This window comes from Bombina bombina, chromosome 7, assembly GCF_027579735.1.
Source record: "Bombina bombina isolate aBomBom1 chromosome 7, aBomBom1.pri, whole genome shotgun sequence".
NCBI classification, from domain to species: domain Eukaryota; kingdom Metazoa; phylum Chordata; class Amphibia; order Anura; family Bombinatoridae; genus Bombina; species Bombina bombina.
The window spans coordinates 533,541,890-533,559,608 of record NC_069505.1 but is presented as its reverse complement, the minus strand read 5'-3'; the positions used below and the strand labels follow the sequence as shown (position 1 = coordinate 533,559,608).

At 40.5% G+C, this 17,719-nt stretch overlaps 1 protein-coding gene across 1 annotated transcript in view; it reads left to right on the top strand.

The window, feature by feature from the left end:
- The window catches only part of LOC128636500 (RNA polymerase-associated protein CTR9 homolog), a 741,649-nt gene that overhangs the window by 587,571 nt on the left and 136,359 nt on the right, over positions 1–17,719 (top strand). The window contains exon 17 of the mRNA XM_053689508.1: positions 9,205–9,321. Coding sequence (XP_053545483.1) covers positions 9,205–9,321 — 117 coding nt within the window. The remainder of the gene's footprint in view (positions 1–9,204; positions 9,322–17,719) is intronic.

The following is a 17,719-nucleotide window of genomic DNA, read 5'->3' as shown; positions in this document are numbered from 1 at the left end:
ACTTCTTTGGAGGAGATCCAAGATAGGATTAAGGCTCTCAAATTAGCCAACTCCTTCATTTCTGATGCTAACATGCAAGTTATTAGACTGGGAGCCAAGATGTCTGGTTTAACTGTCCTAGCCCGCAGGGTGTTGTGGCAAAATCTTGGTCAGCTTTTGTAAGGAAGCTTTTGGCGCTTCCTTACAAGGGTAAGACCTTGTTTTTTGCCTGGTCTGGCAGAAATAATTTCTGATATTATGGGTGGAAAAGAGTCCTTTCTATCACAAGACAAGAAGAACAGACCTAAAGGATGTCAAAGTAATTTCCGTTCCTTTCGTAACTTCAATAGAAAGTCTTCCTCTCCCTCTTCCAAGCAGGAACTGTCCAAGTCTTCTTGGAAATCCAATCAGTCTTGGAATAAGGTGAAGCAATCAAAGAAACCCACAGCTGAGTCTAAGTCAGCATAAAGGGTTTGCCCCTGGTCCGGGTTCGGATCAAGTAGGGGGCAGACTGTCTCTGTTTTATCAAGCTTGGATACCAGATGTCCCAGATCCCTGGGCTGTGGACATAGTATCTCAGGGTTACAAAATAGATTAAAAACTTTTCCTCCCAGGGGCAGATTCCACCTCTTAAGATTATATGTAAACCAGATAAAAAGAGAGGCATTCTTGAACTGTGTTCAGGACCTTTCCTCCATGGGAGTGATAGTTCCAGTTCCAGTAAGGGAACAGGGTTTAGGATTCTATTCAAATCTGTTTGTGGTTCCCAAAAAAGAGGGAACCTTTCGACCCATTCTAGACCTGAAGTGTCTCAACAAATTTCTCAGAGTACCGTCCTTCAAAATGGAAACCATTTGTTCCATTATTCTTTTGGTCCAAGAGGGTCAGTTCATGACGACCACAGACCTTAAGGATGCATATCTTCATGTTCCCATCCACAGGGATCATCACAAAATCCTGAGATTCACATTTCTAGACAAACACTTTTAGTTTGTGGCTCTTCCGTTTGGCCTTGCCACAGCTCCTAGAATGTTCTCAAAGGTTCTGGGGGCTCTCTTTGCAGTGATTAGGTCTTGAGGAATTGCAGTAGAGCCATACCTGGACGACATATTAGTTCAGGTGCCATCTTTTCAACAAGCAAACTCTCATACAGAGATCTTGTTGTCTTTTCTATGTTCCCATGGATGGAAAGTTAATCTGGAAAAGAGTTCCCTTGTTCTAGCTACATGGGTTGTTTTCTTAGGAACCATAATAGATTCCCTATATATGAAAATTTTTCTGACGGAAGTCAGAAAATCCAAGATTTTCTCTTCTTGCCTCTCTCTTTAAACTACTGTTCGGCCATCAGTAGCTCAATGTATGGAGATAATTGGTATGATGGTTGCTTCCATGGACATCTTTCCATTTGCTTGATTCCATTTGAGAGCTCTGCAGTTATGCATGCTCAGGCAATGGAATGGCAACCATTCAGATCTGTATCAGAGGATAGATCTAGAACAGTCGACAATAGGTTATCTCCCGTGGTGGTTTTCTCAGGAGCATCTGTCCCAGGGCACATGATTCTGGAGACCTTCCTGGGTAATTGTGACCACGGACAACAGCCTGCGACTCGTTAAAGGCGCTGGAACTATGGACTCGGGAGGAGTCTGCTCTCCCCATAAACATCTTGGAGTTGAGAGCGATTTACAATGCTCTTATGTCTTGGCCTCAGTTGTCCTTAGCCCGGTTTATCAGGTTCCAGTCGGACAATATCACCTCAGTGGCTTACATCAACCACCAGGGAGGAACTCAGAGTTCCTTAGCCATGAAGGAGGTGACACTGATTATTATGTGAGCCTGAAGTTTACAATTGTTGTCTGTTTGCCATCCACATTCCAGGAGTAGAGAATTGGGAAGCGGATTTCCTGAGCAGACAGACATTTCATCCAGGTTAACCCTCAAATGGGGGGTTCTGGAGTTGGATCTAATGGCGCCTCGGCAGAACGCCAAACTTCCAAAGTACGGTTCAAGGTCAAGAGACCCTCAGGCCGTCCTGATAGATGCTATGGTGGTTCCTTGGGATTTCGGTCTAGCATACCTGTTTCTTCCGTTTGACCTCCTTCCACGAGTCAATGCTTGTATCAAACAGGAGAGCGTCTGTAATTCTAATAGCTCATGCATGGCCTCGCAGAAACTGGTATGCAGACCTAGGGAAGATGTCGTCTCTGCCACCTTGGAGGTTGCCTCTGAGGAAGGACCTTCTAACTCAGGGTCCATTCCTCTATCCAAATCTTGTTTCTTCGAATCTGACTGCTTGGAGATTGAACGATTAGTTCTGTCTAAGCGTGGATTTTCTGAGTCGGTCATTGGGACCATGATCCAGGCTCGCAAGCATGTTACTTGAAAAATTTACCATAAGGTATGGCGTAAATACCTTTATTGGTGTGAATCAAAGGGCTTCTCTTGGAGTAGGGTCAGGATTCCTAGAATTTTGTCTTTTCTCCAGGAAGGTTTGGAGAAAGGGTTGTCAGTCAGTTCTCTGACAGGTCAGATTTCTGCATTATCTATTTTGTTTTACAAGTGCCTGGCGGATGTGCCAGACGTTCAATCTTTTTGTCTAGACTTTCTGAGGCTGGCTGCATGGAGAGTGAACACTTAGTCCTAGACAAGAGAGGTTTTTCTAAGAGAGTGATTAATACTCTCATTCAAGCTAGAAAGCCAGTCACTCTTCACATCTATCATAAGGTGTGGAAGATCTACTTATTCTTTTTTTTTTTTTTTTTTTTAAGTTTTTTTATTGAGATTCATCAAAAGGCAAACAAACATAAACATGTTGAAAGTGTTACATACAAATGGTTTCCACATATTCAACTAACAGTTGTTATATAATTTAAATAAAGTGGGGTGGAGGTAAATATCAATATAAACACACATTTAATATCAGAGTCAATGCCAGGACAGCTTTGTACCTTCAACAAAACCAACCGGACCACTTTTGGGCCTCTTATACAATCTTAAACATAATCCAGGAAGGTAACTTCCGAAACTAGGGAGACCACTCATGGATCTCTATTAAAGAATCTCCATTTTCTAATTTTATAGGGTTGAGATCTATTGCAAAAACTGAACAACTTATATAAGACCCTTGAATTGAGCTATATTGATGTAATAATATAATAATTATGGTGATAGTAATAGTAGTAGTCTTATTTTATATAATATTTAATTGTCATCATGTGTCATCATAAGATACAACCCAGAGCTTTCAAATTTTATGTACACCTTGTATGCATAGAAGGCTCGCTGTTGCATATGGAACTAGAGGAGTGTCAGCTTGAATGAGGATCGCTCATTTTGGGAACTTTACTACCATCTACTTAAGATATATAGAATAGATGTCACAATAAATGTGGCTAAGAGGACTGTGTGTCTGGACAGGAAAGCAAAAACTAGTTAGTATAGTAAGGCGCGCCGCCCCGGCCGTAGGCAGCTCTGCCAAGCCACACTAGTATCAAGTTCCACTTTACCCATCAATTCTAGCGGAACAAAGAAATAATTGTGAATTATAATTAGGGCTCTCCCTAGAGACACATGTAATCAGTAAATAAGTGGCATTAGGTTAGGTAGCGCCTAATAGCTACCCCAAGAAGCAGAACAAAAGCCCCTCTGTTCTAGCCATAAGAACTAGATTGCACACGCTATAGTAGCGGATACTGAGATCTAAGTAAGTTTATGTATTAGTAATGAGTGAATTGGGTATTCTCCACTTGGCGCTGTGTGTAAGTGGGCTTTCATAGAATAGACCTCGCCATGGTTGTGCTACGTGAATAGATGAACTAAAACGTGGGCTTCACATCTGATAGTAAGTGGAGTATATAACTAAGGAACAGCTAGATGGTTAGCACAATGATAGGAAAGGGGCTAGAACCAAATATACATCACCGCAGGGGTAGAGACATTTTTAAGCCCAGAAACATTTGCATTAATCGGCTCAGGTACACCAGGTATTAAAATATTGTAGGACTGCATAATATAGAAGAAAACTCAGTAAGGTCTGAGCCATAAAAGTAAAATAAAAATACCTTATAGGATGGATCTGGAAGTATGTGCATTATATTAACAGCAAATGATGTTAGCTTAAAGAAATGGATTACACAAGCAATTTTTCCTTCAGGCATAAGCTGTGAACAGAGGACACAGTGAGACCACAACTCTTCCGGAGCTTGGTATATATACACATATATACTTCCACATACATACACATATACATCCATACATACCTTCACACACGCATATACTCCCATTTATACACATATAAAGAGAGTTGCCCATATGAACTCTTATCAAATACTATAAACAAAGCAGAATAAGCATAAAAGGGTTTTAAACAGGCTTGCACATAATAGATCTCAGCATAGTTTCTCAATATGTGCACTATGTAGGCCAATGCATTAAACTATGAGCACCAGCATGTATATATTAAAGTTAAAATCCTAAACATTTTAAGCAAAGCAGTATAAAAACAACAATGTGATGCAACTAAATTCACCATCCTGGACATATCGCACTACATAATCACAGTGGGAACATGAGGAACAACTCTAGTAGCAAAACTGTTCAAGATATGCACAGTATTAGGTTAAGGACAGAGTCCGAATAATAGGCCCACTGTCATAAGACTCTGGACTCCCTATAGAAATAAACTATTTTGGGATAAGGGAGAAATAATAAGCTTCAACACTGTACATACTAGGGGCCTGGTTGGGGCAGCTTGTTGTTTGCTGCAAGATTGTCGCAGGGTTTTATCCTACGCCAATTCTGTGGAAAGTCTTAGACCCAAATAGAGGGAGACCTAGAAACTGCTCTAGGCCTTTACAGACAGTCTCAAGCTCAGAGGGGTCTAGGAGGGCTGTAAGGGGTCTGCGATCAGCAGTAGTAAGGATCCGAATGGTCTCCGCCCCCAAAAGAAAAAGTCTTGCCTTCAGGTAAGGATCCAGGGGATTGATCGGGGCTAATTCTGTCAGAGGTCCTTTAGGCATACCTGGCACAATTCCACTAGGTACTGGTGCTATGATTGAGGAGTATGGATCCTCCACATCGGCAGTAGTCTCTGGATCAACTGCAGTAGCTTCCGCAGCTTTAGAGCCTGACATAATTCCCTTATCTGCGTCTGAGGTAGGTACTGTGGCTCGATCAAATGGGGAATGTGGGGCCTCCGGACTGATTGCGACAGAGCTTATGATGCGAAAGTTCCCATCAGTCAGGTTGCCCGGCTCCTGATAGTCGCGATGTCCTGCCATATCCAAACAGTTTTTATGCCCAAGCGTCTCTGCCGAGAGTAATCTGAGGAGCGATCTTTCCAGACTCTCCTTATGTTCTCTCAGGGCCTGTAGTATCCGAGCTTCCCATCTGTCCAGCGCCTCCTCGATACTAGGAGGGCCGGAGCGGCGTTGTGCTGACATCTCCTGTTAGATAGAGATAAGCCTTCGTATGGGTTGGATTGTGGTTGCAAAGAAACAGTCACTGTTCGACTGTGCTACCCAGCTGTTAGGCTGGGGGGGTGCCGAGAGCCGCAATGTGTCCGCCGTCCACAAGGCCTCAGCAGTCTAGTTCCAAGAACTACCGTCATAAACACACCAAGTCGGGTATCAAAAAACTTCTCAGCACGTTCTGCTGGTGAATATATTAAGGTAGTAGCTAGATGAATCGGTGTTAGAGGGATAATCGGCGGATTATCTGTATCTTATCAGGAGCCCTTGAAAATGCGACCAGTCATGGCCGCCGCCTAGGCACGCCCCAAGATCTACTTATTCTGGTGTGAAGAGCGTGGATTCCCCTGGCATAAGGTCAAGGTGTCCAGGATTCTTTCCTTTCTCCAGGATGATTTGGGGAAGGGCCTTTCTGCTAGTTCCCTAAAGGGACAGATTTCGTCTCTATCTGTGTTATTACAGAAGAGGCTCGCTAAGCTTCCTGATGTGCATTCTTTTGTTCAGGCTCTGTCTAGAATCAGGCCTGTGTTTAGACCTACCGCTCCTCCTTAAAACTTAAATCTAGTTCTTAAAGTTGTGCAGAAGACTCCATTTGAGCCTATGCATTTGGTTGACATTAAATTACTGTCTTGGTAGGTTTTTTTTCTACTGGCTATTGCTTCGGCACACAGAGCCTCTGCTTTGTGAGCCTCCTTACCTAGTTTTTCACACTGATAAGGCTGTTCTTCATACTGGTTTGGGGTTTCTTCCTAAGGTCGTTTCGGATCGTAACATTAATCAGGAAATTGTGGTTCCTTCCAGATGTCCTAATTCTTCTTCGAAGGAACGGTTACTTCATAATTTGGATGTGGTTCGGGCTTTGAAATTCTATCTTTAAGCTATGAAGGATTTTAGACAGACTTCTTCCTTGTTTGTTGTCTGGGCAGAAGGCCTCTTCCACTTCCTTATCTTTTTGGTTGAGGCGTGTTATTTGCCTAGCATATGAGACAGCGGGACATAAGCCTCCTCAGAGGATTACAGCTCAGTCACCTAGAGCTGTGGCTTCATCTTGGGCCTTCAAGAACGAGGCCTCTATGGAGCAGATTTGTAGGGCGGCTACCTGGTCCATACCTTTTCATAATTTTACAAATTTGACGTTTTTACTTCCGCTGAAGCAGCTTTTGAGAGAAAGGTTTTGCAGGCTGTGGTGCCCTCAGAATAGGGTCCGCCTCTCTTTTACCCTCCTGTTTTCATTCATTATCCTCTAGAGCTTGGGTATATGTTTCCCACAAGAAATAAATGAAGCTGTGGTCCTCATATTAAGAAGGAAAACATAAATTATGCTTACCAGATTATTTCCTTTCCTTCTGTATGAGGGAGAGTCCACGGCCCCCGCTCGTGTTCTCCTTTGGGCGGACCAAAATTTTTTGTTTATTCTTCTGGCACCTTTTATACCCTGATATTTCTTCTATTGTTACTTATCCCTTGGCAGAATGACTGGGGTATGAGGGAAGTGGGGGAGGTATTTAAACCTTTGGCTGGGGTGTCTTTGCCTCCTCCTGGTGGCCAGGTTCTGTATTTCCCACAAGTAATGAATGAAGCCGTGGACTCATACAGAAGGAAAGGAAACGATCTGGTAAGCATAATTTATGTTATCTTGTTTTTAATGCTGATAACATAAGGTAGTCAGATCGCAATATTAATCAGAAAATAGTTGTTCTTTCTTTTTTCCCTAGACCTTCCTCTCCTAAGGAATGTTTACTTCATAATCTCGATGTGGTTCGTGCCTTTAAGTTTTATCTTCAGGCTACTAAAGACTTTAGCCAGTCCTTATCTTTGTTTGTTCTCTATACTGGCAAGCACAGGGGCCAGAAGGCCACTGCGACTTTGTTTTCTTTTTGTCTGAGCAGTGTCATCCGCTTAGCTTATGAAACAGCGGGACAACAGCCTCCTGAGAGGATTACGGCTCATTCCACTAGAGCAGTAGCTTCTTCCTGGGCTTTTAAGAACGAAACCTCTATGGCAGAGCTTTCCAAACTTTTCATGTTGGTGACACACTTTTTAAACCTACATAATTTTGCGACACAGTAATTCAGTTGTACTAGCAAACAGGGGGTTGAACTAACTTGTTTTAAGAGATACGGACACATACATAAATGATATAATAACAAAATGTATTTACAGGTAACAGTAAGTATGTGCAAGAAATAAAAAAAAGTTTAATAACACCAATAGCTACTTACTATTTTAATGGGCTGTATGAGGTTGATGGGATGAACACAATTTCTGAATATTTAGTGGAATATTAGATAAAGACACTCGCATTTCATCATCAAGCATTTTTAAGCTTCCACTTCCTATCCATATATCAAGAGCAGGAGCAGCAATGCTCTACTGGGAGCTAGCTGCAAAAAAAACCCAAAAAAAACACTTTGACTTCTGACTTCAGCTCAGTGTTTAAGCTGCCGCCCTCAGAACTCTGCAAGTTGCACTGAATACTGCCTGTGCTGCAAACACACTGTTATCCCACTCACTGACTACACATGCAGTCACGAGCCGATTGAGGAGACTACACGTGCAGTCAGGAGCCAATGTGCCGCCAAAGCCGCCAATGGGAATAGTTTCAGTTCCCACTGAGCTGTGCCGATAGGTTAAGATGATCTGTGACCCACTAGGTATCAATCACGAGTCAACCATGTGATATGCGTAGCAAGCAAGCGGAAAGTAGGAAACCAAAAAAAAATAAAAAATTAAAAAATGTAAAAAAAAAAGTTGCGCTGAAGCGGGAACACACCCGTACACTGCTGCCGACACATTAATGTGTCCCAACACACAGTTTGGAAAGCAAAGCACTGCTCTATGGATCAGATTTGTAAGGTGGCTACCTGGTCCTCCTTACATACCTTTTCAAAGTTTTATAAATTCGATGTTTTTGCTTCGGCTTAAGCGGCCTTTGGGAGAAAATGTTACAGGCTGTGGTGCCCTCAGTTTTAGGGTCAGCCTCCGTTTCTTTTGTCTCTCCCGTTTATTCATCAGTGTCCTCTTGAGTTTGGGTATTGGTTCCCAACAGTTAGGAATTAAGTTGTGGACTATCCCTGCCTTGGGAAAAAAAATGTATGCTTACCAGATAAATTCCTTTCCTTCCTTGCAGAGAGAGTCCACAACCCCGCCCATAATATTTTTGGCGGCTTCCTTATTGATTTTTTTTTCTTCTTGCACCTCTACACCCTAATGTTTCTCCTGCTTTTCCTCGTTCCCTCTGCCGAATGACCGGGGGGATGAGGAAGTAGGAGGAATATGTATAGCCTTTGGCTGGGGTGTCTTTACCTCCTCCTGGTGGCCAGGTGTTGATATTCCCAACAGTTATAAATGAAGTGGTGGACTGCCAGGAAGAAAAGGAATTTATCTGGTAACCATAAATTCTGTTTTTCCAGATAAATTAATTTCTTTCAGCATGGTAAGAGTCCACAAGCCCACCTTTTCTATTTTAATACAGCTGGAGGCAGGACTCTCTTCTTAACCCTGCTTTAGTCCTTTCCTCTATTGATTTCCATCTCTATTTTGCCAACTAAGTTCTATGTATGGATGGTTTTGCCTTCATCTTGTGTGCAGGTAATGAATATTCCACATGTGAGGATTTCATGGACTCTCACTATCCAAAAAGAAATGAATTTATCAGGTAAGCATAAATGTAAAAAAAAAAACATGTTTATGGCTGCAAGTCTCTATTTGTCATTTGACTAAATAACTTTGAACTTATTTTTTTTTCTCTTTACAGTATGAAAACTGTCTGCGAAAGTTTTACAGGCACCAAAACACAGAAGTTCTTCTGTACTTGGCACATGCACTCTTTAAATGTGGCAAATTTCATGAATGTAAACAAATTTTACTGAAGGTAATGTTGCAGATTGTTTAAGCTTTATTTTTGAAGGATTACATATTTTTTTGTATTATCTGTAAAAAGTTTATGCACCACTTATTACAATCAGGTCTAGATTACATGTGGAGAGCAATCAATAATGCAGGGTGCATTATCTCTTGCTCTTCAACCCACACTAGGAATAGCGCACAACTTGGATTTACAAGTGAATGGTAAACATGATTAACTGGAGAGTCTTAGCACGGCTGATATTTTCTTTCCTATAATGATGGTAGTCCATAGGGTCGATAATATATGGGTTGTAATTCCTGCCACTAGGAGGTGCCAATAACCCACACAAGAGCTTAAATTACCTACCATCTCTCCTCAGTTTTGTTCTTGGCCACCCAGGAGAAGGGCGAGAATAGAGGTGTCCCAGCTACTTGCTTATGGATTAATGTTTGGGAGCTCAGATCATTGTGAGACCCTTTATCCCTGGGACATATCATTCACAAACAAGACAGAGTAGATTTCAAACCAGCTGAATTATAAAGCAACAATGGAATACCATTTTATGTGCACAGTATCTACCTAGGGATTTCACCAATAACTACCCTCAGTTGTCGCGGTGACATGTTCCTTAGCTTCCTCCTGTGGGAAAACCGTATTTCCTCAGAAATCCTTTGCTGTTCTTATACAAGCACTGGATGGGCTCTCTACTGGTTACTGATGCAGTTGGTGACTGGTAAAACGGTGGAGGGGTGCTACTTCAGGTCAGCCACTTACTACAGCACAGACACAGCCCACAGGCTATTAGAAGGAGATACTGGTACAGCATATCCAATGCACTTGATTGATGTCAAGAACACGTCTATGGCAGTTATTGCATGAAGGGCTTTATGGTTAAAGTCATGGTCAGCAGACATGGTTTCAAACATAGGTTAATGTCTCTTTCTTTCTAAGGGAAGATTCTATTTGGTTCTGATTTAAGACTACTGGTAGGAAAGGAGCTTTCTTCTATAAGATACGACGAGTCCACAGATTCATCCTTTACTTGTGGGATATTATCCTCCTGCTAACAGGAAGTGGCAAAGAGCACCACAGCAGAGCTGTTTATATAGCTCCTCCCTTGACTCCACCCCCCAGTCATTCTCTTTGCCTACTCTACAGCTCCTCACATCTTCACAATGGTGCTAGGAGCATTGTTGGTGGTGATCAGAGCTCAGGGGATCTTGATTGGCCATTATCTGGATGATATCTGTGCAGGCTCTTTGCATGCCTCTAGCTTTTGCCCATACCCAAAGGGTACTATTTTGTCCTCCAAGACCACGGTTGGAGAATCAATGTTCCAAAGAGCTCTTTATCTCCAGCTACAAGGGAGTCCTTCCTAGGAGTCATCATAGATTCATTCCTAATGCGTCTATTTCTGATGGAATTACACATGCTAAAATTTCAGAAGACGTGTCTGTCCCTGCAACATGCTTCATTTACATCAGTAGCTCAATGCATGGAGGTAGTGGGTCTTATGGTTGTGGCTTCGGATGCAGTTCCCTTTACCCGCCTCCATTTGTGACCCCTTCAACTATCTATGCTCAATCATTGGTCAAAGAATTATCTACAGTTGATTGGAACAGCAGATTGCTTTGGATTTCTCTTGGTGGATACAAGGTCCTTCTTTTACCCTTGGGACATCCATCTTGGGCTATTGTGAGGACAGATGCCAGTCTTTCAGTCTGAAATTCTCGAATGTGCACAAGGAGTTTAGTCCCCTCTGGAGGCGAGGTTACCAATCCAAATTCTGGATCTCTGATCGATTCTCTAGGCTCTTCAGTCCAGGACCCTCTTAAAAGAGAAAAAGTGTATCCGTTTCAGACAATATCACGGCGGTGGCCTACATAAATCATCAAGTGGGTACTCCCAGTCCACTGGCTAAGCAGGAAGTGCCCTTGATTCTGTCTTTGGCAGAGAGGATTCAATGCTCCTTGTCAGCTGTTAGGATTAAATAATTTTATGGATCTCAGCTGCAGACTAGAAGAAATGTCCCTAGAATAAAGGTGACTTAGTTTACTGTATGGTAAACTCAGAATATATGTGAGTTGTTCAAGAACTTTACTATAAAGTTATATTTGTATCACTGTCAAATATGAACTACTATTGCTTAAGTAGTTTTATTATTTCTCAAGTGAAGTTGTTTGATTATAAGTTGACAATTTTTTACCAGAGGATAAAAGTAAATAGTCTGATTAGTTACTGCAGTAAATATGGTAATATAGCGTAATCTGCAATAATATATTATTTGTAACGATAATCTGCAGTATAAGGTACAGTCTCTGTAAACAATGTGTCAGGTTCAATAGGCTGATTCTGGTTTGCTTAGATGCATCAAAAAGGCTATTGTAACCAATGTGTTACTCAGAGAAAGCGGCAAGTCCCCTTTGATTGACGGATGACGTCGTAGGCAGTCTCCGTATATGTGAGTAACATGTAGCAGAGAAGGAGTTATGATTTGTATCAAGAAAACAATGGATGATTAGTAAAGAACAAGTTCAACATTAAAAAGAGGTAAATCACTGCAGAGTAATGTCAATGCCTTGTACAGATTGGTCACACTAGTTGAAGTAGGCAGAAAACGATCAGTGTCGGTATGTTGTTCAGGCAGAAGCCGGAATCTGACGGCAGATAGTAGAATAAACTGCAGATTAGAATATAACTGCAGTAGTTGTATAATCCGCAATAAACACCCTGGTAACGAAGTGTTGAAGGAAGGTTTAACAGGAACTCAGGATAAAATAGTTGCGGGCAGTATCCTCGAGGGTAAATTACTCAAAAGGAGCTCAGAGAAGACGTTTGCTTAACAGGCTGCAAACAAATTACTAAGCACCTGGATAAGGTGCTTTTCAGATTTAAAAGGAAAGGAGGAGGAGTATTGACAGTACACTCAGAGCATCCAGCAGAGATTAGAAAGGTCCTGCCATCAGCAGATCACATTCCAGGGGTGAACAATTGGGGAGCGGATTACCTCAGCCATCAGTCAGACCATCCAGGAGAGTGACCAGTCCTTCAGGACATATTTAATAAATTTGTGATCAAAGGGGGTCTACTGGACATAGATCTGATGGTCTCCCATTTAAATCACAAACTTCCAATGTATTGTGCAACATCAAGAGATGCAAAGGCTCAAATGATAGATGCTTTGGTGTGTCCATGGAATTTTCATCTAACATATCTGTTTCCTCTGTTTGCTCTACTTCCAAGAGTAATTGCTCGAATCAAAAAGGAGTCAGCTTCAGTAATCTTGATTGCTCTAGCCTGGCCCGCAGAACATGGTATGCGGATCTAGTGCAGATGTCCTCTTTTTCTACATGGCTATTGTCTCAAGTTTAATGCCGTGGAGGTTAAAACAATCTGACTCAGTTACTGACAGTCCAAAAAACCTATTACCCTCAAAAAAATAAAAACTTTGGAGGGCATACTTTAAATGCTTCTCTTCCAGAGGATTTTCTTGGTTTTCCTTTAGGATTCATAGAATTCTTCAGTTTTACATGATGGCCTTGACAAGGGTTTGTCTGCTAGCTCTCTAAAAGGTCAAATGTCTTCTTTATCTGTTCTCTTTCATAGAGAGTTAGCTAAACTTCCTGATGTTCAGACTTTTGTCCAGGTACTAATAAGAATTAGCCCAGTTGTGAGACCTATTTAACTGCCCTAGGAATTTGAATTTAGTTATTTCTGTTCTGCAAGGTCCTCACTTTGAATTGATGCATTCCATTGACATCAAACTCATCCTGGAAAGTTATTTTCTTGTTAACTAGGAGATTTTCTAAGTTATCAGCTTTATCCTGTGATTCTCCATTTTTAGTTTTTAAGAAATCAATAGATTGTTTTTCATTATCTTGATGTAGTCAGAGCATTGAAGATTTTCTTCAAGCTACTAAGGAGCTCAGACAATTTTTAAAGCTTGTTCATTTCTCTCGGACTCGTAAAGGACAGAAGGCTACTACTGTAGCTTGGGCCTTTTGGCTCAAACAGGTAATTCACAAGGCTTACTTGGTGTCGGGCAAGTCGCCCCCTAAGTATATGACAGCCCATTCTACGAGATCAATTGCAACTTCCTGGGCTTTCAAAAATCTTTGAAGCAGATTTGCAAAGCTGCATCATGATCTTCTCTGCATACCTTTTAAAAATTCTACCGTATTTATGTTTTTACTTTTTCACAAGCTGCTTTTGGCAGGAAAGTCCTTCAGGCCGCAGTGTCTGATAAATAGGAACTGCCAGAAAATTGTCCCACCTATTAAGGACCATATGCTTGGGTATTAATCCCACATGTTTTTAATGCACTTTGCTTTATTGCCATTTTTCCAACATTAAAGAAAACAAAATGTACGCTTCTTTAAGAATGATGATAGTCCTTAGGCCCCATCCATTTCTATTTTTTTGGGTGACAGTTCTAATTTGCACCTCTTTAGACCCTGCTTTTGTCTTTCCTACCTATATGTTTCCTATTCTCTGCTCGTCTATGCGTTAAAATGAGGAGCGATGGGAGGTAATTTAACTTCTTGTGTGGGTTCTTGGCCTCCTCCTAATGATGGGAATTACATCTCACATGTTATGGACCCTATGGACTATCATCATTCAGAAAGAAAATAATTTATCAGGTAAGCATACATTTTGTTTTCTTAACGCGCCCTATAATTTTCATGGATATTGCGGGGAAAGCTATTAGTGCTCATATTACAAGTGGAGAGTTGAGTGTTGCGCTCAAGCACTACACAAAATAGTGCTAAAATTTTTTGCAGTTTTGGAGACCTGAAGTTAACCATTATAGCTTGATAGTTTGCATAAGAAAACACATGCAAATTATATGGAAGTAAATAATTTGTTATAATTATCTTTAATACATTTAAAACAAAGATTTATTAATGAAAAAAATATATACAGAAGGAGAAGTGCTCAACCAGGGACTGGAAAGGGCTCAAAGGTGTGTATGTATATATATATATATATATATATATATATATATATATATATATATATATATATATATATATATATATATATATATATATATATATATATACAGGGAGTGCAGAATTATTAGGCAAATGAGTATTTTGACCACATCATCCTCTTTATGCATGTTGTCTTACTCCAAGCTGTATAGGCTCGAAAGCCTACTACCAATTAAGCATATTAGGTGATGTGCATCTCTGTAATGAGAAGGGGTGTGGTCTAATGACATCAACACCCTATATCAGGTGTGCATAATTATTAGGCAACTTCCTTTCCTTTGGCAAAATGGGTCAAAAGAAGGACTTGACAGGCTCAGAAAAGTCAAAAATAGTGAGATATCTTGCAGAGGGATGCAGCACTCTTAAAATTGCAAAGCTTCTGAAGCGTGATCATCGAACAATCAAGCGTTTCATTCAAAATAGTCAACAGGGTCGCAAGAAGCGTGTGGAAAAACCAAGGCACAAAATAACTGCCCATGAACTGAGAAAAGTCAAGCGTGCAGCTGCCAAGATGCCACTTGCCACCAGTTTGGCCATATTTCAGAGCTGCAACATCACTGGAGTGCCCAAAAGCACAAGGTGTGCAATACTCAGAGACATGGCCAAGATAAGAAAGGCTGAAAGACGACCACCACTGAACAAGACACACAAGCTGAAACATCAAGACTGGGCCAAGAAATATCTCAAGACTGATTTTTCTAAGGTTTTATGGACTGATGAAATGAGAGTGAGTCTTGATGGGCCCGATGGATGGGCCCGTGGCTGGATTGGTAAAGGGCAGAGAGCTCCAGTCCGACTCAGACGCCAGCAAGGTGGAGGCGGAGTACTGGTTTGGGCTGGTATCATCAAAGATGAGCTTGTGGGGCCTTTTCGGGTTGAGGATGGAGTCATGCTCAACTCCCAGTCCTACTGCCAGTTTCTGGAAGACACCTTCTTCAAGCAGTGGTACAGGAAGAAGTCTGCATCCTTCAAGAAAAACATGATTTTCATGCAGGACAATGCTCCATCACACGCGTCCAAGTACTCCACAGCGTGGCTGGCAAGAAAGGGTATAAAAGAAGAAAATCTAATGACATGGCCTCCTTGTTCACCTGATCTGAACCCCATTGAGAACCTGTGGTCCATCATCAAATGTGAGATTTACAAGGAGGGAAAACAGTACACCTCTCTGAACAGTGTCTGGGAGGCTGTGGTTGCTGCTGCATGCAATGTTGATGGTGAACAGATCAAAACACTGACAGAATCCATGGATGGCAGGCTTTTGAGTGTCCTTGCAAAGAAAGGTGGCTATATTGGTCACTGATTTGTTTTTGTTTTGTTTTTGAATGTCAGAAATGTATATTTGTGAATGTTGAGATGTTATATTGGTTTCACTGGTAAAAATAAATAATTGAAATGGGTATATATTTGTTTTTTGTTAAGTTGCCTAATAATTATGCACAGTAATAGTCCCCTGCACACACAGATATCCCCCTAAAATAGCTATAACTAAAAACAAACTAAAAACTACTTCCAAAACTATTCAGCTTTGATATTAATGAGTTTTTTGGGTTCATTGAGAACATGGTTGTTGTTCAATAATAAAATTAATCCTCAAAAATACAACTTGCCTAATAATTCTGCACTCCCTGTGTATATATATATATATATATATATATATATATATATATATATATATATATATATATATATATATATATATATATATATATACAGTGTATATATATATATATATATATATATATATATATATATGTTGTTATACTTATGTATCTATCTATGCAGTGTTTTAAACTCACATTTCAATACAACACATATGCCTAGATTACAAGTTGTCCGGTACGGCTATACCACCGAAAAAATTGGCCTTTGCGGAATATTCATCTCACCCGTATTACAAGTGGCAGCAGTATGGCTATACCGCTAGCATTTTATCCTTTACCGGAATTCTCCATTACGCACTAAAAAAATACCTATGAGTGTGGAATTTGTGGAATTTTCAGCTCACCTATATTACAGGTTGTGTGGTCCGCTCTATACTGCTAGCGTTATAGCTTATTCCGCAACGATCCATTCCGCTATCAAATACCAGTAGTAATGGATTTTGCAAAACAAAAATGTTTCACAAAACTCATTAAAAAAAAGTTACAAAGTACACTAACACCCAGAAACTACATATTAACACCTAATTTGCCATCCTCTTGCATCACAAATACTATAAAAAAAAACATAGTAACCCCTAATCCCCTTCCCACCCACATTGTCAACACCAAATTAAAGTCTTAATCCCTAATCCTCCACCCTCCCACATCCCCAATACTAAATAAACATATTAACCCCTAATCTGCCATCTGCATCGCAAATACTAACCTAAACCTATTAACCACCAAACACCCACATTGCTACTACTAAAATAAACCTATTAACCCCTAAACCTCTGCCCCCCACATCGCCAACACTAAAGAAAAACTATTAACCCCTAAGCCACTGACCCACCACATTGTGACTACCTAAATTAAACTATTAACCCCTAATCCTAACACTCCCTTAACTTTAAAATAAAGTTACAATATGACCTGTGAAAAGTAAAAAATCTAAACTTAAACTATAAATAAAACTAACACAACTGACATTACAAAAAATAGCCTAAAATTACAGAAAATAAGACATCTAAGATTACAAAAAATGATAAACGAAATTTTCCAAAATAAAAAAATTAAACCTAATCCAATACCCCTATAAAAACAAAAAAGCCACCCCAAAATAAAAACACCCCCTTTCTCTTGTAAGGTGTATCCAGTCCACGGATCATCCATTACTTGTGGGATATTCTCATTCCCAACAGGAAGTTGCAAGAGGACACCCACAGCAGAGCTGTAATATAGCTCCTCCCCTAACTGTCATACCCAGTCATTCTCTTGCAACTCTCAACAAGCAAGGTCGTTGTAGGAGAGAGTGGTTAAATATAGCTAGTTTATTTTCTTCAATCAAAAGTTTGTTATTTTTAAATAGTACCGGAGTTGTGCTATTTTATCTCAGGCAGTAAATAGAAGAAGAATCTGCCTGAGGTTTCTATGATCTTAGCAGGTTGTAACTAAGATCCATTGCTGTTCTCACATATGTCTGAGGGGATTACACAGATGAGGTAACTTCAGCGAGAGAATGGCGTGCAGTTTATTCTGCTATCAGGTATGTGCAGTTATAATTTTTTCTAGAGATGGAAAACACTAGAAAATGCTGCTGATACCGGATTAATGTAAGTTAAGCCTGAATACAGTGATTTAATAACGACTGGTATCATGCTTACTCCCAGGGGTAATACCCTTATGATATTGCAATATAAAACGTTTGCTGGCATGTTTAATAGTTTTTATATATGCTTTGGTGATAAAACTTTATTGGGGCCTAGTTTTTTTCTACATGGCTGG